The sequence below is a fragment of the Pteropus medius genome, unplaced genomic scaffold (assembly GCF_902729225.1).
Source record: "Pteropus medius unplaced genomic scaffold, Ma_sr-lr_union100, whole genome shotgun sequence".
In the NCBI taxonomy this organism is placed as follows: Eukaryota; Metazoa; Chordata; class Mammalia; order Chiroptera; family Pteropodidae; genus Pteropus; species Pteropus medius.
The window spans coordinates 60,083,642-60,109,172 of record NW_024349800.1 but is presented as its reverse complement, the minus strand read 5'-3'; the positions used below and the strand labels follow the sequence as shown (position 1 = coordinate 60,109,172).

General features: G+C 50.9%; 2 protein-coding genes and 1 pseudogene across 13 annotated transcripts in view; 1 reads left to right on the top strand and 2 right to left on the bottom strand.

Moving 5' to 3' along the window:
• Window positions 1-21,590, top strand: part of GREB1 (growth regulating estrogen receptor binding 1) — a 108,482-nt gene extending 86,892 nt beyond the window's left edge. For 7 of the 12 annotated variants that reach the window (XM_039887830.1, XM_039887829.1, XM_039887831.1 and 4 more), the window contains 12 exons: window positions 1,086-1,711; window positions 4,015-4,117; window positions 6,313-6,471; window positions 7,381-7,523; window positions 10,561-10,722; window positions 12,455-12,659; window positions 13,082-13,256; window positions 14,558-14,803; window positions 15,738-15,873; window positions 17,909-18,109; window positions 18,535-18,673; window positions 19,763-21,590. In XM_039887830.1, the coding sequence (XP_039743764.1) occupies window positions 1,086-1,711; window positions 4,015-4,117; window positions 6,313-6,471; window positions 7,381-7,523; window positions 10,561-10,722; window positions 12,455-12,659; window positions 13,082-13,256; window positions 14,558-14,803; window positions 15,738-15,873; window positions 17,909-18,109; window positions 18,535-18,673; window positions 19,763-19,926 (2,459 nt within the window). In that variant the 3' untranslated portion in view covers window positions 19,927-21,590. Of the gene's footprint in view, window positions 1-1,085; window positions 1,712-4,014; window positions 4,118-6,312; window positions 6,472-7,380; window positions 7,524-10,560; window positions 10,723-12,454; window positions 12,660-13,081; window positions 13,257-14,557; window positions 14,804-15,625; window positions 15,874-17,908; window positions 18,110-18,534; window positions 18,674-19,762 lie in introns of those variants that run through there. The other 5 variants (XM_039887835.1, XM_039887834.1, XM_039887836.1 and 2 more) reach the window with 4 other exon arrangements.
• LOC120622246 (uncharacterized) lies at window positions 8,794-8,912 on the bottom strand (annotated as a pseudogene).
• Window positions 21,591-23,234: 1,644 nt separating the features above from the next.
• Window positions 23,235-24,979, bottom strand: NTSR2 (neurotensin receptor 2). Its single transcript, XM_039886966.1, is given in 4 exon segments — window positions 23,235-23,348; window positions 24,343-24,509; window positions 24,512-24,770; window positions 24,773-24,979. Coding segments are annotated over 4 exon segments (747 nt in total).
• Window positions 24,980-25,531: the final 552 nt, after the last annotated feature.

Sequence of the window (25,531 nt, the reverse complement as noted above, 5' to 3'; positions counted from 1 at the left end):
CAGGCTGCAAGGTTGAGTAGTGGTGGTGGTGGAGGGGGGTGTCGGTGCAGAGGTCAGAGCAGCAGCGGCTTTGGCCTGGGGGCATCTTTGGTTTCCTCTCTCCTCCCTCCTCTGCAGCCCAGGGGTAATGGGGAGCCAGGTGGGCAGGGTGTTTGTCACAGGTGAGCACAGAGGAGTTAGAACTGTGGTCTTCTTGACAGCAGCCGTGATGCTGGCTGCAGAGTGGGGCAGGACAGCCCTCTGGGGAGCTCGGGTCCGGAGCGGGGCAGCCTGAGTGGTGTGGTGAGTGGGATACAGGCCGATCCAGGTGCTGCAGGGTGGCAGGAAGCCCCTCCAAGGAGGGTCACGGAGAGGTGTCAGGCCTGCCTGGGAAATGGCCTCTCTCATGTCCTGGGGAAGAACAGAGCTGAGGTGGAGATGCAGTGTCCCGTCTGCCCTGCCTTCTGTGCAGCCTCAGGTGTATACCCCCTTGTAAAAGATGGGATGGGGAGCAGGGTGCTGCTCCTGTGTGTCCAGGTGACCCACATTCACCTTGGCTCTCGACATGGTCCCATGGGGGGAGGCAGAAGAAACTCCGTATTTGAGCAGCAGCTGTGCGCGCTGCATTTCCCATCTTCAGTTCTGGCGTTAGAGTAAAGCCCGTCGAGTCCCGTGAGTTTTGCTGCCAATTTGAACTAGGAGCCGCCACTGTGCTGGTGCAGAGGTGAGACCTGAGCTCCATGAGGTGACAGAAAGGGACAGCCAGCACAGAAGCACGAACGTAGGTCGAATGCTGAAGATGAGGGCTTCTGGAGCAGATTAGGGCACAGGTTGCAAAGGAGAGGCCTTTGGGGTGGTATGTTAGGCATGGGGGTGGGGTGGGAGGCAAATTCATACCATACAGGTGTCACCAGCTGTCTTTCAGCAGCAGATCTTGGGTTTGTCACAGGACAAAAGAGTTCGTAGCTCATCAGAGGTGTGATAGCATTAACAAAAATTCCCAATAATTGTAAAGTACGGGTAGTTTGTAGTGCAGAAGCAGGCGGCCACCAGATTTTAGGGCGTGCCATTTCTGGGGCATGACTGACAGGCTCTTGTCTCCCCAGGCTCGGCACTCTGCGGTGAGTCCTCGGCTCAGCCTGGGGGGCCCTCGCAGAGGGAGCAGGCCAGATCCCCGCAGCCCTGCAGCCCTTCAGATGAGAGCAGAGTCCCTGGTGACAAACAGAGGCTCCGAGCCAGCCAGAGGCCACCGGTCATCAGCAGGCACAGCCCCGGGCTGGCCCCACAGCCTGACTATGGCCTCAAGACCAGCCAGAGGAGCGTCCAGGTGCCGGTCACCTCGTCGTCCTCCCAGCTGTCCTCCTCGGGCTCATCTTCCTCGTCCACGGTGCCCTCTGCCGGCACCGTCATCCTGCAGGCCTCCCATTGCTCCATGACCAGGGCCTGCCAGCAGCCGCCCATCGTCTTCCTGCCCAAGCTGGTATATGACATGGTCACGTCCACTGACAGCAGCGGCCTGCCCAAGGCCGCCTCGCTCCTGCCCTCCCACTCGGTCATGTGGGCCAGCTCCTTCCGCCCCCTGCTCAGCAAAACGATGACCTCCACAGAGCAGTCCCTGTACTACCGGCAGTGGACAGTGCCCCGGCCCAGCCACATGGATTATGGCGACCGTGCCGAGGGCCGAGGGGACAGCTTCCACCCTCGCAGGCTGCTGCTCAGCGGCCCGCCTCAGGTGGGTGAGCCCTGCCATGGCCTGGACTCTGGGGGGGGTCCTTGTGCTCAGACCAGAGGGCAGGTGGTGGGCTGATAGCACCCCCTTAGTCACGTCTGCCATTCCTATGGCAGAATTTTCTCTGATGGCCCCACAGTGGGCAGGCGGATGGAAGCTGGGACCCGCCTGCCACCCATGGCTGGGTGACTTCTGTCCTCTTACCTCGGTTTCTTCTTTCATGTGATGCGGAGGGCGGGGGGCGCTCTGTGGGTGCGTCTTGCTCCTTCAGACTGCCATTCTGCATTTCCCATGTGGTTTCACGTGGTCCTCACGGCCAGTCTGTAGTTTGCTGGCTCCCACACTGGTGAAACGTAACAGGGAGGCAGGCGGACTGTCGGCATCGCAGCCTTACCCGAGCTCAGCGTGTTTCCATGGCAACAAAAGACCATTTCACCTGTCAAATGGCAAAAATCTTCTAGGTGTGAGTGTCAAGTGTCGTGAGTATGTGAGGAGGACCGTAGGTTGGTATGATCTTAGGGGCTTTGTCAGGCAGTTGGGCCCTGGAGTGAGCTGCCTGGGGTTGACTCCTGACTCAGACATCATCTGACTCCCTCGGCGGGTTCCAGCCTTCTGTGTGCCTCAGTGTCCTCACCTGAGAATGAGGAGAGCAATAGTACCTGTATCATAGAAATGAGAGCATTGAACGAGGGGATAATCACTTATAGGGCACCCAGAATATGGCCTGACCGTAGAAAGTGTGCAATAATTGTCAACCATTGTCCTCGACATCGGTACCATCGCTGTCACAATTCAAGATGTGCCACCTTTTGACTGAGAATGTTCATTTTCAGGAATCTATCCCAAGAAATACAAACCTAGAAAAATAAGTACAATAACGCCCATTTTAGTATTGTTTACAATAGTAAAAAACAAACTGGAAGCAACTTAAACTTCATTGGTCAAAGTTGGTTGAATAAATTTGGGCACAACAGTATCATGCAATTGAGCCATAGAAAATTTGAGAACGATCTTTATATATTGACACTGAAATATCTCTAAGATCTTTAAATTTTCTAAAAAGTTGCAGAATAACATATACATAGGAAAAAAAATATGGTGCTCATATGTGTCTGTGCATATGAGAACATCTTCAAAAAAATCTCGGACAGAACAGCCACTAAATCGTTACCTGGGGAGTGGAGTGCGATTTGTGAATATTCTACCTCATTATTGATCTGTATTTCTTGAATTGTTAAATGAGCATGTATTACTTTTTATAATTATTTTTAAAAATAGGAAAAAAACCCCGAAATGTTTTAAGAAAGGGGGTCTCCATGCCTTCGCATGACTGGATGTTATCAAGCTTTAAATTTTTTGCCTATTTGGTTGGGGGAAAGTAGTATTTAATGGTTTTATTAGGTTGAATCTATTTTTATTTATTTATTGGTCATTGGCACTTCTTGTACAGTGATTTTCTGGTTTCCCTTTTAGGCCATTTGACGTTTTCCTGTTATTTGTAAGAGCTCTTTAGAGATTATAGGTTTTAATCCTTTGTCTACACGTATTACAGATATTTTCTCTGAAACGTCCACCATTTGTGTTTTATATTTTCTTTAAAAGTCATTTATTTCCACTCATCAACATTCGTTGAGTACTTACTGTGAACCAGGCATCAAGCTAAGAACTTGAAAAGCACATCCCTAGAGTAAATAGGTGGGAAGGGAAGGTTTTAGGGTGTCTCACAGGTGCCCATTTAACCAATTGTGACCAAAATAAACCTAGGACCAATAGTTTACTTGCCTGATGCTGGGCTGAAGGAGCAGGGGACCCTATGATATGATAAGAAAGAGAAGGAAAATCATTTTATTTCTTTTCCTGGACTTAAGAGGAGAGAAATGAGATGCTAACCTTTTTTGTCTTATGCAATGAATTTTGTTATCTTACCGAAGACATATTGATTTGTATAAGAACAGCGTGTTGCAGTTATACAAGACTCTTAAGAAATTGTGTTTTATGTTGAAGCAACCTTTCTTTAGCTTGTGATAAAGTCTGATTTCTAACAGCTTCAAAAACGTGGCTGGTTAAAACCAGAGACGCATTTGCCTTGATTTATGAGCAGCCGGGTCTCCTGGAGTCCATCTGCCCGCCTGCCTGTTCTCTGGCCACATTTCCCCTGAAGTGTCTTTGCATCACTGGGCTCTCATTGTAATTAGGTGACATCTTTAAAAGAGGCAGGTGGCATGAGGCACGTCAGGTGCTCCAGCTGGTGCCAGCGCGTGGACAGGGCTTACTGACCGTTGGCTCTGGTTTTAATGTCTTAACAGATTGGGAAGACAGGTGCCTATCTGCAGTTCCTCAGCATTCTGTCTAGAATGCTCATTCGGCTAACAGAAGTGGATGTTTACGATGAAGAGGAGATCAATATCGGTGAGTATCCATTGGTGCCACTGAATCATCTTTCATCAGTTTCTCGAGGGACCTTGTCTTTTGCTTTCTGGATGGAATTCTCAGGTTAACGATCAGACTCACCCCAAGGGCCCCGTGGGGTGTTCTGATTTTTCTCTGGTGGGCACTTTGGTCAGTCTCAGAATACTGCCCAAGAGGCCTTCGTGGGGGTAAAATTACTGTACTAAACATAACCATCGACCGAGCGCCTCCCAAGTGTCAAGCACTGCTCTGGATATTCCGCATAACTCAGCACACTTAGTTTCCTCCACGACCCCCTGGGATCGGTGTCGGTATTCCATATTCCTGATGAATAAAGTGCCCAGGAGCCCAGCTGGGGGGTGGCCGCACCAGAACTAACCTGGATTTGATTGCTGCCTTGAGAAAGTGGAGCGACCCACCAGGCCAGGTTCCTCGCTCAGGCGTCTGAGCACAGAGGTCAATGTCATGGGGCAACGTGGAAATACGTGATGCACGGGGAGCGGCCTCTCCTCCCCGTTCACAGGCCAGAGTTCGCCCGATTCTGGCAAGACCCTTAGAACAGCTGTCCGACGCTACCCGTGCAACGCTGCTCCGTTTCCTCTTCATGGGCGCCTCCCAGTGGCTCATGAACTTGGTCTGGTAAACACGTGTTGCTTCGGGAGTGGAATTTTGTGCGAGGAGTCCTTTCTACGTTGCAAGGAAAGGGAACAGGGAGGCGCATTGACATCTGAACAGCACTTCTTTTTCTTTTTTGTCGTATATATTTAAGGTGTGCAACTTGACGATTTGGTAGAGTGTACGCTGTGAAGTAATCACCGCAGTCAAGCTAATTAACTTAGCCGTGCCCTCACGTAGTTACAGTGTTCCCTGCGGCACTATTCACAACAGCCAAGACATGCAGACAACCAGACGTTGTCCGTAGAGGTATAAATGTCCATCAGCAGATGAATGGATAAAGAAAATGTAGTCTATACATGCAATCAAATACAGTTCTACCTTATAAAGGAGGAAAATCCTGTAGTATTCGTACACAGCATTTCTTTAGATGCTCTGACTGCGCTTCAGTTTTGGAGAAAATTTGGAACCAAGAAAGCCCAGGTAGCCCTTGCTCTTTCCTTCGAAGGAAAGAGGCTCTTCCAGTTCTGAGTTTCCTGTGGTTTCCCCCACACTTTGGGGGAACTGTATTTTGGGTGAAAATCGATGGTATTTCGGAGGAAAGCAGGCCTGCTGAGTTTCCGTCTCTTCACTTTCTTGGATATACCAATGATAAAGACAGGACTTGAACCCAGTCTGTTGAACTTCGAAGCTGTTCTCTTGTCGTCTGGGCTTTCTCCGGGTCAAACCTGGGTGGTTGGCGTTTTGCCAGGCGCCGTGAAGAGTCAGTGGTGTTGCACACATGAGGCACCGAGCGCCTGTCAGATCCACAACGCACATTCCGCTTTCTCTCCTGTCCTTCTTTCTCCTTCTCACGGACGTGTACGCCGTCCAGCCGCACGATATAGAAGGAGAGAGAGAGGTAAAGAGAGACGCACGTGTATCAGTGTCATGTGCGTAATCGATATGTAATTGGAGTTGCGCCAGCTACATTTTTTTTTACCTTTTGACCAAAAAGCATTTAGCGAGCACCGTAGGCCACACCACTCGTAATGTAAGATGATTCGTGGCAAATGTAAAAGTGCGGTTTGGGCCACGAGTGGTGTTGGCCTTTGGAAGGGAGGGAGCGATGGGCTTGAGCACTTACGAGAGGCTTTCCAGAGATGCAGGGGTAGGAGCCGGGCCGTCCTGGCTGGGAGCATTTACATATAAGAGAGAGAAGGAGAAAACTCCAGTAGGTTCCAAGGGCCGTGGGGACCGATGTGGTGTGTTTGGGGGACTGTGCTGGGGAGAAGCACAGAGCACAGGGGCGGGTATGCTGGGAGGAGCTGAGGTTGGTGTGAGGGTCAGAACAAACCCATCCCATAGGAAACACAGTGTGAGGCTGCACCTCTGGATAGAGATTGATATGAATGCCTCTTTAGAACGATCCCGAAAATAGGATATGTGTCAGGAGCCTTCACGACCCAACGGCCTCCCCCAGTGACCTGCAGACTCAGTAATGAATGATTCCACTGCAAGCATCGTCCTTGTGCGCATTTAAAATAAACCCTTCTCGCTTCCTATCCTGTCACGTAGCCGTGTTTCTCCCGATCTTGTAGACCTCGAAGAAGAACCGGATTGGCAGTACCTGCACCACGGCGACCCCTGGCCCGACCTGGAGCTCTTCAGGAAGCTGCCTTTTGACTACCTGATTCACGACCCGAAGTACGAGGATGCCAGCCTGATCTGTTCACACCATCAGGGCGTAAAGAGACAAGGTCAGACTTCTCAACGTCTTGTTTCCTCTTCGCCCAGAGTCCGTGGGAATAGCCTCTTAAAGGAATAGCTGAATTTTGGTGGCCGTGCACTTAATTATCTGGTGGTGGTGAGTTAGCCAGCAGTGCCCGGCGGACACGGTCCCCACCTCCCTGGACAAGGAGGGGCTCTTTCTGAAACCCATGAAGGACGCCTGGCTGCTCAGCAGGTGCTAATAATGATGAGGGTCCTCTTGGAGTTGTCACGGTCAGAATAGTCTGAAGGTCCTAGTTAGTAGAGGATGAGAGACGTGTGTCTTTATCGATGAACTCGATCTCCTGTGTTCTCCCTCCTCCTTCAGGGACCACTGATTTTCACAGGATTATGACTTTGCAGTGTCTCAGGGTCACTGTCAACAAAACCTAGAACCTTAGTGGCCAGTGCGATTGTAAACGCTGACTAGGGAGGTTTGGCGAATACAGCGTGAGAGGAAGATGCTCGCCAGTCTCCGTTTCGAACGAGTAACTTTATCTCCGCGGTTCTCAGAGCAGGTCGCTTTCACTGCAAGGCCCTTCACACAGATTCGCCTCTCCTGAAAGTTCAGTGCTGACATCTTAATCCTACTGAGTCATTTGGAAAAATGGCCACAGTTCCTCTGCGCTGTAGCATTTGCGTGGTACATTGGCAATCGACTCGTGTTGTCATATAGCGCCTCCTTGCACGTGTGTCGATAAAACATTCGTAGGCCCTCGAGTAGGACACCGTGTGGACAGTCCCTTAGTTTATCCCACGGAGACTGTCCTTGCTGACCAGCTTCATCACCTTGGGGCCAGACAGGCTAGAGGCGGTTCCACAAACTCCCGCGATAGCTAGCCTTTCAGTTCATTTCCGTGTGAGTAGACGGGAGAGAATGTTCCTTCTGCCCCTTGCAGACAGAGCGACCCCCCGGAAGCCAGAGGAGCTATACGTGCGGCGCCAGACCTCACGGATGCGGCTGTCCAAGTACGCGGCGTATAACACGTACCACCACTGCGAGCAATGTCACCAGTACATGGGCTTCCACCCCCGCTACCAGGTAGGTCGCCGGCCGCTGGGGCCCCTCCGGCAGCTCTCTACCGCGTGATCCACCTTGGCTAACGCCCCTGTTGCCCTGTTCTCTTGACGTTTTCCTTCTGGAGCGGGAGATGGAAAGTTCTGGAAGCCCTTGCTTTCCAGTCTGCGTGCATCCTCGGTTCCCTTTAACGGTCTGTGTACTTATTGCTGACACTACGGAGCAGTGACCGGCCAGGGCAGCACCTTCATCAGAGGCAGTGTTCACTGACCGCAGAGGTCTTGCTTCGTTTATGTCCTAGTAATTTCAAAAGTTCAGTGCATCAGACACTTGCTGAGTGCTTCTTATGTACCAGACGCAGACACAGAGATGAATAAACTTTGTCCCCATGCTCAAGACTCTCACAGCGGAGGGACAGACAGATGCACATAAGCGGAACTGTGGAACGATGCGAAGCCAGCAAGAAGAGCGATATGGTTGAAGCATAGAAATAAGGTAGATAAGGAGAATTCGCATTTATTGAGCACCTACTACGTGCCAGGCAAAGTGCTAGGTACTTTTCATATCTTGGTACTTCCCAACCTTTTTATATGGTAGGAAATATCATTTGCCCTGGACACTGGGTAAGTGGATAAGGCTCTGACCCAGGGCTCTGGCTGGTCACAGGCTCTGGCTGGTCACCCGAAGAAGTTTGCTTTCAAGCCATACCTGTCATCCACTCAAGGTGCACTGGTTAGGACACTGTCCTGCCGAGTTTCTTATTGGAGTCTCACTAAACCACGTGAGGTAGTAGCATTATCCCCATTTTATAAATGAGGATACTGTCCGGGTGGGAGCAGAGGAGAGGATTTAGAAGAATCAAGAAGAGTTTGCCAAGAGGCCGAGACAGAGGGAGCGAGAACAGCATGTGCAACGGGGGGATCTGGGGTCCCTGGGGGGATTAGAGGATTTAATCAGGTGTTGCAGGAGCCTAAGAGCTAGTGGGTGGTCCCAGGAGAGGAAGCTGGGCGGGGTGGGGGTGAGGGGGCGGGGCAGAGACCAGACCACAAAAAGGCCGCGCGGTAGGAGGAACGTGACTTCTTTTCAGCAAGGACTCCAGGAGGGACTCATAGGGGCAAAGTATTTGGAATAGTCTCTTCTTCATAGTTTGTTTACAGACGGCCTGCAGGCTGGTTGTTTAGAAACCAATAGAGGGTCGGATTTTTTTTTTTTTTTTAGGTGAGGCAACCCTCGGTTGACCTCACGGATTGCAAGGACCTTGTCAGCTTACAATCCCTTATATTTTATTTTTTTATGCCTACAGCACTTGGTCTTCCCAGGTGGTCTCCCATCCAAGGACTAACCAGGCCCGACCTTGCTTAGCTTCTGAGATCAGGCGGGATCGGGCGTGTTCAGGGTGGCATGGCCGTAGACGAGGGTCAGATTTTATACTTAGCATTTCTTTTCACTTCGGACCCAAGCAAGGGAAAGGGGAGGAAGGAGAAGCCGGGGCTGGTGGGAGCGAGTGGACACCTGGACAGGAAACAGGTGTGCAGAACTCCTGTCCTCAGCTGCTTCCTAGAGTGGCTGGCCTGTTCTTCCCTTTTGCGGAGGGAGCAGCAGACAGTGGCTGTAACATTCGCTGGCCAGCCCGGCCTTCAGCCGAGCTACTGATGAAGTAGCTCTTCCTTTCAGCTCTAATTCCTTAAAACTACGCGATTTCACTGTAGACGAAATGAGAAAATCCGTATGAATGATTTTTTAAAGGATTGAAAATCATCAGAAATCCTATTTGCTCCAGATAAACTCTCCTGACACATTCCCTGCCCCTACCCCTTGGGGACAGTTTTTCTTTCAGGCAGAGAAAAATATAAGTGACAACGTTTTCTTGGTTTTGAAATTTAAGGCCCTAAAAGGGACGCGAAGGATTTAGTCATTGGTCACTTCAGTGAGTGGCATCAGGGAATTCCTAGAAGGCGTGTGGAAAAGGCAGTAGGCGACTCTGAGCGCTCCCAGCCACACCCGGTCTGTGCTCAGGTCTGGGGGCCACAGCTGCAGGGAACTTGGCTCCAGGCCACTCGGGGAGCTGGGAGGCGCACACTAGCTTCCTGCTGGCACTGCTGAGCCTCTGCTCAATCTGCTCTTCCCCTCATCTCTCAAGGCTTCCTGGACCTTTTCTATGAAACGCCCTTCGTTGTGTCCCTCTGTGCTCCCTCCCAGGTCAAAATCGCTCTCTCCCTCATCTCCGCTGCCAAAGGGCTTTGAAGTTCCAGAGGAGCCGCAGCAGGAGTCTAACGCTGGCATGTCCTGGCCTGTGTCCGCCCTTCCGGGCCTCAGTCACTCCCAGGAGTGCACGACACACACTAGCCCAAGGGGCGAGGGGTCAGGGAGGACCCCTCTGTGGGCATGCGAGCCGAGGCCTGAAGGAGGCATTGCACAGCTTGGGCAGAGCTGGGCTGGGAGGTCACACCAGAGAGCAGTGGGCTCTTCAGACGAAGAGACTAGAGGACAGGCTCGACTTGGGGACAGGAGAGAGACGAAGACCTCCGAGTGACAGTTTTCACATCCATAAAGTGGGGATGATGGCAGTGCCTGCTTCACACGATTGTTAATTATAATACAAAGTGGACAGAGGGTGCTGGACATAGCAAGGGAGACAGAAGTGTACAAGTGTGTGTAATTCTTACTGTTTTATTCGTATGCTACTACACGTGTCATTACGTAGGAGGAGAAAACACATTCATTAGACTTAAAAATGTGATCTAAAGCGTGCATGCTTCAGTAGATCGCCTAGCACTCCAGGGCAAACGCAGAGGAGTTGATACCTAGTGGAAGTGGTGTCCCTGGGTGACGTATGATCAGAATTAGGGATGGGAGCAGACTCTAGCTCAGTGGGTGTGGCTTTCGGTAGCAAGACTTGGGTGTCCGCAGTTTGTACTGGGGCCGGCCTGTGAGTTCCTCGTGCTGTGGGGCAGAGGTGGCAATGACCCGTGTGTGGGCACAGCCGCGGTGGGCCTGGGTTCTTCCTGGAAGTCACGCCGGACTCTGACAACAAGCTCTGTCCTTTCCCCTTGCACCTCAGCTCTATGAGTCCACCCTGCACGCCTTTGCCTTCTCTTACTCCATGCTAGGAGAGGAGATCCAGCTCCATTTCATCATCCCCAAGTCCAAGGAGCACCACTTTGTCTTCAGCCAACCTGGAGGCCAGCTGGAGAGCATGCGGCTGCCCCTCGTCACAGACAAGGTACTGGCTTTGAGTCCAGCGGATCAAATCCGAGGAGCTGCTAGTGCCCACTGAGCTAGAGACCTAGTGACTGTAGCTGCCCAAAGAGTCAAGGGCATATGGGACGGGGTGGAGAGACAGATATGGTGATTGAACTTGGAGGAGGAGGCCGGGGAGCACAGGGGCTTTGGGGTCACTCGAAGTCAAAGCCTTGTTCTGCCATTTACTAGCTGTGTTAATCGATCTTGTCACTTGATATTGCTGTGCCTTGGTTTCCTCATCCGTAAAGCTGGGCAATAATAACGCTTACGGAAGCGCGTGGCTAGGGTTATTGGAATAACTGGCGTAAGGCACGAGCACAGTGCCTGGAAGACGGCTAGGGTTATTGGAATAACTGGCGTAAGGCACGAGCACAGTGCCTGGAAGCGTACGCTGCTTCCGCTGCCTTTTCTTCGCTCTGTCACGGGACCTGTGAACAGGCCAAGGTAGCAGAATAGCCCCTTAGCCGGCTTCAGCAACGTTGCTCCTGGCCGGCCCCGTTCCGTCTGTGCTTCTCTCCTCTCCTGCTTTCCTGTATCATGTGGAAGGGGATCCCGGACAGTCTATCACTTCACCCATACGTATTTCAGTGTCTCTCTCTGAAAGGTAATTTTCCTCTTCCGAAGAGGTTGTGCTCAGTAACCCGTCATCTCTGTGCCGCGGTTCTTACAGAGACGCTCCCCAGCGGGGCGTTCGGTCGGACAGTTCCGGCCTGCCGGTCTCGGCAGACTTGCCATAGAACCTTGTGTAAACGCGGCTTTGGGGCCAGGCATCCGACGAGGCGGGCCCAGCCTTTCAGCCTCAGCAGGCTGTTATCAAGCCCTGAAAACATTTATAAAGTAGCAAAGAAGCCTTTACTCTACGGCGTCTGCTACCCCGTGGGCTGGGTGTCGCAGTGATCCAGAACTCATTTATACTCCCTTTTCCGGCCTCTTCCCCTCAGAACCAGTTGATGAGTGCCAGCTGCATCACAGCTCTGTAGCCGGGGCTTCCAAGCATTCAGAGGGCGCGGACGATCTAGCTCAGCCAGAGGAACTTGTTGTTGGGGAAGGGGTAAAGAAAACAGAGTTCTTATATAGAAGGTTCCCAGCCTGAGTGTATAAATAGCTAGGCTGTATGGGCAAGCGACTGGGGGATTTAAGTCATGCGGGGCTAACCTGTACTTAGAACGATATCAGATGCGAATACGAGGGGCAGTGAATTAGATTCATTGATATATGCCAATCGTTTGGGTTCCTTAACAAACCGTTCCCGAACAAGCACTTACTTAGCCTCTGGTTCTGTGGGCCGGCAGCGCGGGCTCCGTTCAGCCGGTGGTCATCCTGGCCTTGCCTGTGCTCACCGTGTGTTGGCGGTTAGCCACCGGGTCGGCCGGGGGCTGGCTGGAATGGGATGGCCTCAGTGGGATGTCCATCTCGGCTCTGCATAGTCTCTCGTGCTCCAGCAGGCTAGGCGAGGCTTGTTCCTGGGGGAACAGGGGTTGCCAGAGAGGGCAGAGGTGCCAGTCCCCTTGCAGCCAGGCTCAGAACTGGCACGTCGTCATTTTTTCTGCATTTTATCAGCCAAAGCAAGTCCCAAGGCCAAGCCGGATGCGAGGGGCGTGGAAGCAGAGTCCGTCTATGTGGAGGATGCTGCAGAGTCACATTTCAGAGGGAGGGGAGTAATTGTGACTATGTCTATGAACGCTTTCCCTCCTTATGCCTCCACTTTCCAGAGTCACGAATACATAAAAAGTCCGACCTTCACCCCAACAACTGGCCGACACGAACACGGACTCTTCAACCTGTACCATGCAATGGACGGTGCCAGCCACTTGCACGTGCTGGTCGTCAAGGAGTATGAGATGGCCATTTACAAGAAATACTGGCCCAACCACATCATGCTGGTGCTCCCAAGCATCTTCAACAGCGCCGGAGTGGGTAGGGGCTTTGGACGTGGCCCTCTATGACGGAGACCCGGGAGGGTGTTCTAGAGACGAAAAATGTTGAACGTTTTTCAATCAAGCCTTTTGGGCTTCTTAGAGCAATTTCGATTTGCCTGAATAGTCTTTTTTCTTCGATGTCTGGTTATTGATTTAATTCGTGTTCTCGATTCATGTTAGATAAGCAAGGATGAGCAGACAGGTGTGTGCAAGCTGGAGAGGAGTATTTTGTCCTCTAGGATTTTCTCTCCCCAGTCAATGGCCAAAAGCGAGCGGACGAGTGATGCAGTTTAGGATCATGGAGAGCTGGCCGTTTGGGGGGCGGGGCCTTGACAAGCGGTGTTCATCCCAAGTGGGGCTTCTGCCCTGCGTGGATGTCGAGAAGGACAAGCCGAGTCAGGGAGGTTTTGCCCGTTGCAGGCGCCGCTCACTTCCTGATCAAGGAGCTGTCCTCCCACAACCTGGAGCTGGAGCGGAGCCGGCAGGAGGAGCTCGGCATCAAGCCGCAGGACATCTGGCCTTTCATCGTGATCTCTGACGACTCCTGCGTGATGTGGAACGTGGTGGACGTCGACTGTGGCGGAGACAGGAGCAGGTGAGGTGTCGCATCCGGGTGAGGCGGGTGAGCGTGCTCTCTTTCCGATGGGGAGGTCTCATCCACCCCATGAGGACCACGCAGGGCACCAAAGCATGGCGTGCGGGGGACACGGCCCTGGGTGTGGCAGACCTGTGTCTCTAGCTTTACTTTGAGCTTAAAAAGTTTTTTAATTTTATTGGGAAACCACTAACTCTTTTTGGCTTCTAGTCTCCTCATCTTTCAAAGGGGCACTAACACCATGCTAGAGGTCAGTTGCAGGCTTAATCAGTCCATGAATGGTGTGCCCGCAGGTAGATGATGGAGCAGCATGAGGCAGAAAAGGCTCGGTGCATGCAATTGCATCTGAATGTCATTAATAAAATATTTCCTCGAGATTTCGTGATTTCGCGCTGTCAGTGTTTCAACTGAGGGCTGCCTGATGACTTCTGTTTAGTTTTGGCTTGTCGTTTTGACAATAGTAGGTTAGTTCCCCTCCATTAGGTTAATAATACACTAATGCAGAAATTACCATCAATTACCGTTCTGGAGAAAACCGTTTTCTGTATGGCGGAACGGCACGCAGCTTATGAGGACAGTGATCCGCTTTGCTTTTAATATTCTTGCTGTCACTCTGGGTCAAGAGCGTGGCTGAGAGCGGAGATGGGGGAGAGAACAGAGAATTTCCTTCTGAAGCAGCAGTTAAAGTCCTGGAATGGCAGAGCCTTAGAGACTTTAGCTTACGCTCCTCAGGTGGGGAAGAGAAAGCAGAAAAGTCGAGCGCCATGCCTGGGCCCTCGCGGCCAGAACTGTCATCCCTGGCTCCCAGCCCAGGAGGCACCCCTGAGCCCTCTCTCTGGTCACCGGGCCTCAGACACCGTCCTGTGGGGCGGGAGGTGTTCACGTGCTGCCTCCTTCCCTGGGGCTCTCCTTTAGAATTCGCAGCAGGAAGCCTTGCTCATTCCCACCCTTTATCTTCAGATCTGCAAACCGGAAATGCGAGGAGGTTTGGCATGATGGAAAGGGTGTGGCTTTGGGGACAGAGCTGTTCAAATCCAAGCTCTGTTGAGTGACACTGGGCAAGTTACCTGCAGCTTCAGTTTCCTCCTCCGTAAAATGGGGATGATGTGCCTATGTCATAGGATGGCTGTGAGGATAAACAATAATGAATTTGAAGTGCTTAGCCTGGCACCTGGCTCTCGGTGGTGGGTGTGATGGATCCCATCTGAACCAACCCCTCCCAGCAAGTAAGGTTCAGCCGGAGTTAGCATCCTGGTTGGCCCGGTCCAGAGGCCCTTGCTCTTGTTCGCTTCTCAACCTAGAGACGTCACTCTCCCCACTTTGAGCAGAGAATTTTCCTGGTCAGAAAGGAACGTCTCTTTGAAGTACATCATGCAGCACATCGAGGCGTCCCCGAACATCACGCACTACGCCCTGATCGGCATGCGGAAGTGGTCCAGCAGGACGGGGAGCCGCGAGGTGCGCAAGCCCTTCTCCCGCTGCCACGTGCATGACTTCATCATCCTGAACGTGGACCTGACCCAGAACGTGCAGTACAACCAGAACCGGTGAGCTCCTGTCCCCCTGTGGCCGTCGGCACCGATGGGGACCCGCCGTAGGCCTGGCGGACGGCTGCTTCTCCTTTGCCCTCCAGGGCCAAAGGCACCAGAGGCTTCCTGTCCATACAGGTGGCCTGGCCCCTGCTTGCGGCCCTCACCTCACTTTTTTTTTTTTTTTTTTGTCCTTTTGTATAATTTTGTGGAAGAGAGCTTTGCATTACATCGTTCAAGCTCCTTCATCGATTCACACGATTCTTTATTTAGTGACGTACATAGTACTATTTCTGTGTTCCTCTTGCTTTTGTGGCTCCCTCTCTGGACACGTGGCTTTTTAGGAGCGTTAGCATTGAAGAAAACCGTAAAGTCATTTTCATATGTCACTGTCTATGTATCTAGCCACAGAAGGGCTCACGTCTCAAGAATAGCCCGATCACTCGTGCTCCCTGAGTGGCCCCGTGTGCCAGGCAGTCGGCACACAGCAAAGGGCCCATGTGGCAGTGTCCGGTTTGGAGCCAGACCCACCTGCTAGGAACCTCGGTTCTGCCGCTCATCGGGTTTGCGGTGTGGGCAGGTGACATGTCATCTCTGAGCCTTGTTTCCTCAGCTGTCAAAAGTGGCTGGTTTTTTACCCTGGGAGGTTTGATGTTTACTTTGTAACAAATAGTTGAAAGGGTGTGTGTAAGGTCCTCACGCCGCGCCTGGCGTGGAGCGTATGGTCGGTCAACAGGTGGCAGTCCTTCTGGAGCTCACGCCTTAGGTGTCCCCTGCCCTTCCCGGTGCCGACACATCACAGCTCGTCTTGCTGTCACTGTTTGTTTTGCCTGGAGGAAGGTCTGTGCCCCCTCGCGAGCCCCCAGGACAGGGAGCACACCCCGCACGTGTGGTGCCGGCAGGGGAGTGAGCTGCATCCGGTCCCATGCACTGCCCCTCTGGCTCTGAGCAGGTTCCTGTGTGACGATGTGGACTTCAACCTGCGGGTGCACAGCGCCGGCCTCCTGCTCTGCCGGTTCAACCGCTTCAGCGTGATGAAGAAGCAGATGGCAGTGGGCGGGCACCGGTCCTTGCACATCACGTCCAAGGTAGGCGGGCCGAGCGCCTGGCTGGGTCTGCCCCCTGGCCTGCGGCGTGGGGTGTGCGGTGTGAGAACGGGGTGGGAGCTGGTAGGGAGGCCGCTCGGCCGTCTCCAAGTCGGTAGGGTGGGCTCAACTGCTCGGCTTTCAACCGAGTCTGCCCAGGCACGTCCCGCTCCAGCCTTCCCGTGCCCTCTTGCCCACCGTGTCCTCCCTGATGGTTCCTGCACACCTGTCCATCGCTGCGCTCGGCACTCACTTGTCCGGCTTCTCTGCTGGACAGAGCTCTGGGGTGCAGGTGTGGTGCAAGCTCTTCTCCGGGCCCCTGGGACAGTACCTGGCCGAATGCGGTCTGAATGGCACTGGCAGGTTAGCCCGTGATAGCTGTGCTGTCTGTCCCCAGGCCAGCCTCTCTGGGTGTGGAGAGGCGTGACCCGATTGTGCCGGTGCTGGCTGGGCAGGCCTGGGCATTTCAGTGTGAGGTCACGGCGAGCCCAGAGCTCGTCTCCCCGCAAGTGATGTGAAGCTGGTGTATTCCTGCATCCACAGGCCAGAGCCCATCCTCTGCTTTTCGCCTCTGTCTGTCTCGAGGCGGGCCCCATGACGTCTAACGCCAGCGACCTGTCCTTCCTGGTGTCCACTCCCTCCTCACGTGGTTGCTCATTGCCCTCTCTGAGCGGCCGGGTCTGAATTCAGACACCAGCTCCGCCCCCTCCCTCTTTCCCACCAGCAGGGAGTGACACTTCCTCTAGGAGTGAGAGTCCATCCTTCTTTCTCTTGCAAAGTAGCAAGACACTTAAATAAGAGGCCTTTACTTCCAGAAGATCTTGGAATCATTTAGTTAAGCCCCTCCCTCCCACATTGAGATTTCTTATTGAAACTGTTAGCTTTACAGCTTAATTTGGGGAGGATTCTGATCTTTACCATATTGTCTTTTGACCAAAGAGCCCAATCTGTTTTTAAAACTAATTTTTCCTTTAGTTCTCTCAGTAACATTTTTTAACTCTTAGGTATTTTATCTTTATTCCTATTTTGAGCCTAATCTTATTTTTCCTTTAGGTTTAATTGCACAGCAATTATATACAGGAAAGCTAGTGATGTTTTATAGCCTTTCATCTGGATGAAATAACTTAGTTTTTACTTATTTATTCATTACGTGTTCACTGACCACTCAGTCCCTTCGCCCAGGAAGATATAGTCTAGCAGCTGAGGCAGATGTTAAATGAATATGTAGTAAAGTGCTATTGCGATAAGCACCCAAGGGTGACGTCTGTGTCACGGGGACACCCGACCTCCCTGGCGGTGGAGGAAGCGGCATTGAAGCAGAGACCTGGAGGAGGAGAAAGCGCAGTTCATCCAGGCCCCGGAAGAACCCGGGCCACAGTGCTGAGGACGAGGGGGAGTTTGGCATGGAGGAAGCGTGAAGGACGAGGGGTGGGCGGGGAATGGGGGATGGCAGAGGTGAGCCGGAGAAGTAGGCAGGAGCTTACCCGCCGAGGGAACATTCTAGACTCCTCTCCGGGAATGGCGAGAAGTCATCGAAGGGTGTGCAGCAGATGATTTCATTCGTTTTCTTCATGTCGGCAGTCTCTCTGGCTGCAGCAGGGGTGGCGGCCGAGTAAGAGACCGTGGGCTCAATGCTGGGCCCTCCGGAGGAAGAGGGCGGGGGCAGACAGCCCCTGGGGGCCCGGGCCGTGGACCCTGCTGAGAGGTCCCCTGCATTCGGGGAAGAGTTCCCAAGGTCCGCTGGTTCTCCTGTTTCTTTCTAGGCCAGACGGCCGATTTTCTCATGGAACGGTCGATGTCTACAGTTCTTACTGATCGCACTGATCAATCTGCACGTGCCCCACCTTGACAAAACCTAATTCTTCTTAACAGAGGATTTTATTGTTGAAGTATGTGTTCTCAACGCGCAGCACTACCGTGCGCCAGTCCATCGTGACGAGGCCACCCGCCCTGGGCTCCCACGTGGCCTGGAAGCCTCGGGAAGGCGTTTTCTGCTCAGGGGAGCGGGGAGTGGCTGACACCTTCCTCCCCCACGCAGGTGTCTGACCACCCCGTGGCTGTCGTGCCGGCCCAGTACATCTGCGCCCCGGACAGCAAGCACCCGTTCCTCGCGGCCCCGGCCCAGCTCCTGCTGGAGAAGTTCCTGCAGCAACACAGCCACCGCTTCTTCCCGCTCTCCCTGAGGAATCACGGCCACCCCGTGCTGCTGGTCGACTGCTACCTTAACCTGGGCTCTCAGGTAACTCCCGGAGCGGGGCACTGTCGAATCTAGAAATCTGAGAAGTTCCCCAGAGACACACCAGCATCCGGGATGGAGCTATAACTTCGCCTCAGGTATTTGCCCTACTTTGCAGCTGATGACGTAAAGGCTGAAAGAATTTAAATGGTTTGCCCCAATATAGTAAGTTAGGAATCAAACCGAATTCTGTTGCCAAAATGTTTCTGATTCTCTAATGAATTACGGAATAGATGGATCTGGATAAATCTCTTGGAATTGATTTTTAGGGTATAGATTAGGGTATAGAACATGAAAACATTGTTCCTGGCCCCCCAAAACTTTGAGCCTGACCAAGCAGTTGGTATTCGTTAGATGCAGAGAAAGGCCTGGCATAGCGGTGCTGAGTATTTTGTGGAAAGCGATGTTCTGGCTTCCTTCGTTTTCAGATTTCCGTGTGTTACGTGAGCTCCAGGCCCCACTCCTTAAACATCAGCTGCTCCGACTTCATGTTTAGCGGACTCCTGCTCTACCTCTGTGACTCTTTCGTGGGAGCCAGCTTTTTGAAAAAGTTCCATTTTCTGAAAGGTAACTTCCCGTACTCTTACCCTGCCCCTTGACGCGAATGCCTGTCGTCACCTGGCACCTCTGATGAGGTGACTTCTGGTCCTGGTCCTCATTTGCCAATGCGTCAACTGAGGCTCAGAGAGGGAATGTGGCTGCTCCAACCATCCAGGGAAGTACAGAGGGCTGGGATGGGGTCCCCGGCGGCTTTCTTTCCCCTACACCGGTCTGGGTAGAGACGCGACACATCCCCTCTCGTTTAGGCAAATAACAGATATGTTCAACATCTATGTCCGTTTTTCATCCAGATTCTTAACATCAGCCCTGGGCCCCTCGGGTGCTTCCGTCTCCTGGCGGAGGAGTTTTTCGGGCTCGTTTCGGGGTTCCGCGTGCTCCTTGGCTTTTATTCTCATCCTTCTTCTCCTTCTGTAGCTGTTTTCGTGCTGGAGTGGTTCAGAGCGACAAGCATTCATTCTCTGTGACTTAAAAAAATTATTCCAGTCCAGCGGGGATCCCTGACCGATCTGCTCTTTTCCTTGGTCGCCCTTCACTCTGACCTTTGGGAAACACTTTGTGTAATGGGAGTAGAGGACGTGTAGGCGGGAAAGTGGGAAAGTGGGTAGGTAGGTAGATAGACCAACGAATGAATGAATGAATGAATGAATGAATGATGTCTTGGTTATAATAGGAGCCTAGAGGAGAGAGAATTCCCCCGGCAGGGTGGTTGGGGAGAGGCGGGGGCTGCACTGGGCCCGGATGGGTGGGTGGCTTGGGCAGGAGAGGAAGGTGGGGTTAGATTCACACTGCGGGTCAGAGCCGAGTTTGGTTTGCGATCAGACCAGTGTCTCCTTCCAGTTCTCCTCCCATTCTCCTTTGTCGAAGTTTCTTCTGCCTCCATGTTGTCTCTCACCTGCCAGACCTGCCAATCACAGTGGCACTGTCTGCCTTGCTCAGATTACGAAGCATTCCAAAGGAAACGAGAGGTCGCTCGGACATCTGGCCCTTCCCTTCCAAGCAGCATCGTATCTCGTTCTCGCAAGTAGAATCCAGGCAGTAGGTGTCGTTTGGATAAACTCACCTGTTTTCTGCATGCCTCTGCCGTTGTCCGTGCAGGTGCAACCTTGTGCGTGATCTGTCAGGACCGGAACTCACTCCGCCAGACGGTGGTCCGCCTGGAGCTGGAAGACGAGTGGCAGTTCCGCCTGCGTGACGAATTCCAGACCGCCAACGCCAAGGAGGACCGACCGCTCTTCTTTCTGACCGGACGACACATCTGAGGGAGATGCCGGCTGGCTTTCGGGACGAGTGGAGCCTTCAGAACCTCATGCTGTTGAGGCTAAAAAAAGAATTAGAACCATAGGGTGCTGGATCTGAAATGGGCCCCAGAGACCGTCTGTATACAAGGGCAAAAGTGGTGCATGCCGGGGCGCCCGGGCCCGAGGCAGGCGGAGACTTCCTGAGAGTGGCAAGGTTGAGCGGGTGGCAAGCAGGAACTCAAGCCCAGACCTCCCGAGTTCCGGGCCAGCCCACATTGCCCTGGGCCACGTCCAAGTCCATTTTATGAAGAACAAGGTTTTGCCTTCTGTCGTGTCATCCATATGCTTCCATGGACAAACTTGACTTTTTTCTTAGTTGTAAAGAATCACTCTTGGCTTTTCCTGTAGAGGTAGCAGTATGTCGGGCATGGATATGATTCGAGCTATGTAGGTTCCCCTATCACCTTCTGCAAAGCAATACTCCGAAAGTAGATTTCCACCGTGAAGGCTGGAAACAAGAAAAAAAACACTAAGTGGGTCCTTGAATAAGAATTCTGTAACTGCCTACACGTTTGCTTTTTAAAAAGCTGGCCTAAAGGTATCAACTTTCATAAAGCAAAACAAATTATTTTACTTCAGAGCAAACACAATTCTATTAAAATAGTATAGGGTAAATACCCTACCTCTTAGAAAGGGCAAAAGTGAAAAAAAAAAACTTTCTTTAAACTAAAAAGGTTTCAGGAAGGAAACTCAGAATACAGAGCTTGACTTTAAGAACCATTTGCCTTCAAAGGAAGGAGGACCAAATGGCTTACTTGAAACAATAAAAACAACCAAAGTGATATATAATATAGTTGGTAAGAACTAGACTTCGGACTCATTTATCGAAGCTCAGTTTTCAGTCCCTCAAATAGCTTGTCTTCTCTTACGAATGCTTGGGCCCTGGCCAGAGGAAGGGGGATAGACAAGAGAAGACAGCAGGGATGTTTCATGATGCTCACACTATCACTTGCCTGCCAGAATGGTTTTTAAACCAGTGTTTTAGAGCGCCACCTACAGGCCAGGCACTGGGACAGGTGCATTCACAGTTAATGATCTTGTTTAATCCTTCCAACAGCCAGCGCGGGTGGATTTATTCTCCCATTTGAAAGATGAGGAGGTTGAGTCAGAGCGTGCACCTCACCACGATGACACAGCTGGAAGGGAGCAGAAGCACAAGTTCAACTGCTGGATTTTGGACTCCAGAGTCTATCTTCCCCCGACAGCACACTGCTTTTGGAGTGTCTGGTAAATGAAGGAGTAGTTTAACGATGCTCAAAAATGAATCGTCAGAATGCATTCTTATCCATCCATCTTAGACATTTGTAAGCACTATCATGGATAACAATCCAAGAAGAAATTATTTTAAAAGATGATGCCAAAGAGTTAATGCCAATCTTCTCCCCTAAGGAAAAAAAAAATCCATGAATATAAAAGATTTAGACCAATGTTTATAAAGTAATCACTTTGTATATGTCATTATTCCTATTTTGGAGTAAAAACTTACCTTCTTTAGTTATATTTGTCTTTTTGTAAATAGGTGGCTTCTGCGCTGTTTCCCCATTTTATTAGTTAATTTAAACTTGAAAAGAAACCAAACTAATATTCTTGTTTGTTCCAGCCTTATAAATAAAACTTAAAATGCATGTATTTTTTTCTTCGGTGTGTGTTAATGGCATTGTTTTGAGAGGAAGTAGTGTGGCCAGTGATCTCCGTGGACTAGGGGACTACCTGCTTAAAATCTAACGGCATGACAGAAAAGACAGTTTTGGAAAGGAAATAAGAAATCTGTGCAGGTAGAGGTATGTTAATATGCAGAGGGATGGCTGAAAGAGAAAAAGCAGAGAGAGTTAGAAACGGAGGAAACCAAAGCAGAAAATATGCAAAGAAGCTTGCCACACGGGAAGAAGGTCTTAGGGGTGCTCTGAGCGTCGTAGCGGCTACAGAAGCCTGGAGGGGGCTGAGGTTTGTATTAGGATGATTAACTGGGAAAGGAGTTTGGAGCAGCGAGCCGTTCGATAGCTCCCAGCTCTTCCTGCCGTGCTTACCATCTTCCACCGACCTCGGTAGGCAAAGAGTGGCTGGTAGACTACAGAATACAAACTAGAGTGGAAAGAAGACAGCTGATTTCCGTTAATATTTGTCTTCGCATTGTATTAATATTTTGTTTTTTTGACTTAGGAAAATCAAGTTTACGTACCTTGTTTTTAAAATGTTTAATTTTTAAAATTGAAAATGCATGTGTCATAGGGTTTCCCTCCTCAGTTCCTTCCCTTTATAAGCATTTTAAAAATCTGAACATTTTAACAGCATTTTAAGAGCAGTATAAATATCTAAATTGAGTGCTGCACCTTTTTAAGGCGTTGCTATTCATGCTTTTTTCATCTTAATGCCTGCGCACAAATCAGCAACACCAAGAGAAAAATAAAGCACTGTTTATGACAATAATTTTAGTTTGTTATGGAACCAAACAGGTTTTTATCAAGGATGGCATAGTTACTACCAAACTGTAACTTTAATACCAGTCAAGACAGAAATTGAGGGTAAAAATATGTTTATAAGTTAGTAATTAATCTTTGGAGTTTTAAATTTTTTCTAGGAAAACTGTATAGGTTTTGTACTTGCCTGCCTAACTGGGCCATAGGGACCATGGTATGCAATTCTGAAGCAAATGGAATATTTTCTTATCATGTTTATGTATACGTTTTTCCATATTCTTGTTAAGGCTGCAGTTGGTATATGTATTTCTCTGAAGTCCTTCATTAATGTTGAATGTTTCAGGCCTCTCTTTTACATCTGTACAAAATCCCATTTAAAAACTATGAGCAATTTTCTGGGTTAAAAAACACCGATTAATACAGACAATGAATCAACCCAATGGTAAGACACTAAAAAGAAAGGTAGACCAAAATAGTCCTAATTTGAGTCTGGTTATTTCGTTATGTTAACATAGACTATGTCAAGTTAAATATTTTTTAATGTACTCTCTGTTGAATAATGCCATTACACTGAAAGAATTCACAACATATATAACATCGAAAGCTCGCCCCTAGCACGTTTCAGTCTGCGTTGGTCAGTGTGCACCACGTAAAGTAAATTATGCAAGTAGCATGTTCACAACACTACCTTGCTTGACGCTTTTCTCCCCAAACCTAACTCCACGATAGTCTAGATGCCACTACCCACGTCTGTGAAAAGTACTGGAACTTGGCTACTAGGCATTTTGAGCATGTGGTTGTTGGTTCGTTGCGAAGGCCGCGCCTGGGTGCAGCAGGGACCTAGCTGTGCAGTCAGGCCTGAGGCGGGAGCAACAGTGCACTATCCCACTTGATATTCTGCTGCAGCTCAGAGCCCTCGTGGAGGCTGCTGGGAGGTATCCCCTGCTGCTCCGTGGCCCCGGTGTGCTTGGGCCACCATTGGGCAGGCAGCACGTGGGCTGGATTGGTGAGGTCTGTTGTCGTGATTAGTCCACCTGGTGTGATGGTGGGAGGAGCAGCTCCCTCTGCTGTCCATGAGCCTCTGCTTCTGACTGCTCTCCGGAGTCCCTGAGTGACCAGGTCCATCAATATGGTTACTGCTCTGCTGCTGGTGGGTTTGGGTTTTTGTGTTTTTTGTTTTTTTGTTTTTGTTTGTTTGTTTGTTTGTTTTCATCTTCTTTATTACCAGGTCCAGATTTGGGTAAGGAATTTGACAACCTGCAAAAATGTCTGATATAGGAAGTGGATTATTTAAAACTAGCATTCTTGCCTAACTGGTCTAAGTTAATTCTCATTATGGGGACCATAGTAAGCAACTTCTGAAGCAAATGGATTTTTCTTATTCGGTTTAACTTTATGTTTTCCAATATTCTTGTTAAGGCTGCGCTTGGTATATGTTTTTCTTCTGAAATCCTTCATTAACTTTGAATGGTCAGGCCTCTCATTTATATCTCATTACCTTGGTGGTTCTGTCTAGTTAGTCATGGGGCTAAAGACGGCTATTTTTTTGTTCTCTCTTTTATTTTTTGCTGTGATTTTAAAAATTATATTTTATTTTATATTAAGTTTCAGGTATACAGTACAATGCTTGGACTTTTATATAATTTATGAAGTGATAAAGAGGACTAGTTTTGATAATAATAATAAAACAAGCCTGGGGTGGGTTATGTAATCTATATTTTTACAACTCCCCTCCAGGTAATTTTATACCCAGTAACGTTTGGCCACCACTCTCACAGGAGTGGGAAGAACATAGACTTTCAGAGTTAATTTTGAATTCAAATCCAGACTTCTCTTAATGCTTCACCTTGGTTAAGTCTCTCCCCAAGTCCTGTAAAATGAGGCAACGAGACCCTAACTTTCTGAGTGGTCCCGAGTATTAGCAGTGAAAACGTAGGCGGTCTGGCCCCCTCTCCCTTACTTGGATGAAAACCTGGAGCCCAGGGCGCCCACTAGCGAGGAGCACACGCCAAGCAGGCTCGGGCACCCTTCCCGCAGTCTCCAACTCATGCTTCTGCCCCATGAGGACGGCCTTGGGCAGGGCGAGGCCAAGTAAGGTGGTCCAGAAAAGCGACAGCAGGCGGCGGTCCTGTGCAGAGTCAGCAGGTGGCGAGTGAGCAGGGGCTGGCACAGGGCCAGGCAGTGCTCAGCATTCAGGCTGGCAACGCGGAGCACCATGGCGCAGGCGCACAGCTCGTGCACGGAGTAGGAGGCACGGCTGCCCAAGTCATCGTAGACCCAGTGGTAGTGGAACCACACGAAGCTGTAGAGCTCCATGGGAACGGTGACCAGTAGCAGCAGCAGCTGCAGCAGCAGTAGCAGGGCGGAGAGTGCCTGGCTGTGCACGTTAAATAGCGCAGGCGCCCCGGGCCGACCTGCGCCTTCAGCACCACGAGCGCGGACAGCGCCTCGCCCTCCACGTCCAGCGCGGAGCTGAGCAAGTAGAGAGCGGTCAATGGCTCCTTGGCCCAGAGGCGCGTGTCCACACCCAGCCAGGTGTCCAGGCTCAGCTCTGGGCTGCAGCTGGGCCTCAGGGGCCGCGAGCTGCTGGTTTCCATCCCCCTTCCTCAGGCTGCGCTCTCTCCCTCCCACTTCCAGGAGACTAGGTGAGCTGCCGGCTTAGGGAGCTGCCTCCTCCTCTCTGGAAACCTCTAGAGGAAGGACGCGCCCTGACGGGGGCGCCCCTGAGCCAACGCCAGACGGCAAGTGGGAGCCTGCCAGCCCGGTCACGTTTCTCCGTTCAGTGTCACCCAGGGAAGCACATGCTGGGTGGAAGGCGGGCTCTTTTGGGACCTGATAGACATGAGTCATGCCTAACACCACCACTTACCAGCTGTGTGACCTTGGGCAAGTTTTTTAACCTCTCTCAACCCATCTCTGCATTTAAAAAATATTATCTACCTTGCAGTCTTTGTGAAGAATAAATGAGGAATCCACATTAAATCTTGGGACCTGCAGCATAGGGAGTACCATGAGCTGTGCTGCTATCTGTGTGTGGTCCCAGATGTAACCATTGAGAACTTGCCAGCATTTCGCAGCTCTTACTCTTTTTGGTAAGGGCTGTTTTAATGCCATGCTAATCTCCTTAAGGAAGTCCTTGGTCACTGGCA